Raw genomic sequence first — 1,144 nt, 5'->3', positions numbered from 1 at the left:
ATTCTTTAGGCATGAAATTACAGATTTGTAATGAATTTCCACTCTTCCTATTGTTTATGGTCTCAATGTACTTGGAAAGTCTTTGGTCCTCCTGTGAAGGAAAAACCGTATGTTGATCCTGTCATCTTACCAAAAAGAAACAGGAAAGGAGAAAACAGGAACTAATTTCCACATGCTACTTTAACTAACCATCATTGTGTCAAAAAATTAATCATGATCGAATTCAATCAACTCCAATTCATTAGTCGCAGGACGACGACGACGGCGCGTCCTGTGAAGACGACGTCGTCTGCTGTTGCAACGACGGCGTGGCCTGTTGCAACGACGGCGTGGCCTGTTGCAACGACGGCGTGGCCTGCGGCGACGACGATGTCGTGGCATGTTGCAACGACGGCGAGTCGCGACACACAGGACACGACCAATTAATCCTCAGCCATTCGTCGAGGCATATAAGGTGAAAGTAATGCCCACATTTTGGCATCATCCTTATCATCTCCGACTCCAAATACTCGCACATGCAAATCGGACATGTCGTGTTGTTTCGTTCGTCGGCTTTCGTATGACAGTACAAGAAACTCGGGTACGAGTTGATGACGGCTTCAACTTCAAGGACTCTATTAGGGGTTATTCCCCCCGCTTCATTGTGGACGGGGTTCTCTTCGTCGTGATGGCCGTCGGGATTATTACCAGATGAGTCAGGGACGCCGTCACCTCGGTGGCTGCTTTGTTGATGGTTGCCGCCGCGGCACGAGCGGAAAATGGTGATAGATACGCGGATGACGACGAAGACGAAGAGGAGGATGAGGAGTGCCTTGGTGAATAAGGAGCCGATGCTGAGGTCGGTGACGAAAGAGGTGGTGCCCGCATCAGCACAGTCGTCATTGGCGGCGAGGATGGAGGGTTCCGGCGACGACATGGGGATTAAGGGAGGTGGTTACCGAGAGAAAGGGAGGGGATATATTTCCATAATATATCATAAGAAGAGGCATTTGGAAAACCAGAAAGGTCGAACCCGGAAATGATAGGTATGAGCAGTTGTGTTCTGTTAGACAATTCACCAGACAGGTGCAAGCCATTGTAAGCTGTTTATAACAGAAATCTGCGAGAGTTGAATTTTATATATAACTGTTTTTCTTTTGTTTCA

General features: G+C 47.9%; 1 protein-coding gene across 1 annotated transcript; it reads right to left on the bottom strand.

Moving 5' to 3' along the window:
- Nucleotides 1–241: 241 nt before the first annotated feature.
- On the bottom strand, nt 242–916 carry LOC114726736 (RING-H2 finger protein ATL67-like). Its single transcript, XM_028913418.1, has one exon. It carries the CDS (start codon nt 914–916, stop codon nt 242–244), a length of 675 nt encoding a protein of 224 aa, XP_028769251.1.
- Between the last annotated feature and the right edge of the window lie 228 nt (nt 917–1,144).

The sequence above is a fragment of the Neltuma alba genome, unplaced genomic scaffold (genome assembly GCF_004799145.2).
Source record: "Neltuma alba isolate B1F8T4 unplaced genomic scaffold, ASM479914v2 tig00012402_pilon, whole genome shotgun sequence".
In the NCBI taxonomy this organism is placed as follows: Eukaryota; Viridiplantae; Streptophyta; class Magnoliopsida; order Fabales; family Fabaceae; genus Neltuma; species Neltuma alba.
Note: the sequence above shows the minus strand (reverse complement) of the source record. Positions and strands in the feature narration are given on the sequence as shown.

Bases quoted from the DNA above. Each gene is read 5' to 3' on its own strand.
- LOC114726736 (XM_028913418.1), bottom strand. From the start codon at position 916: ATGTCGTCGCCGGAACCCTCCATCCTCGCCGCCAATGACGACTGTGCT.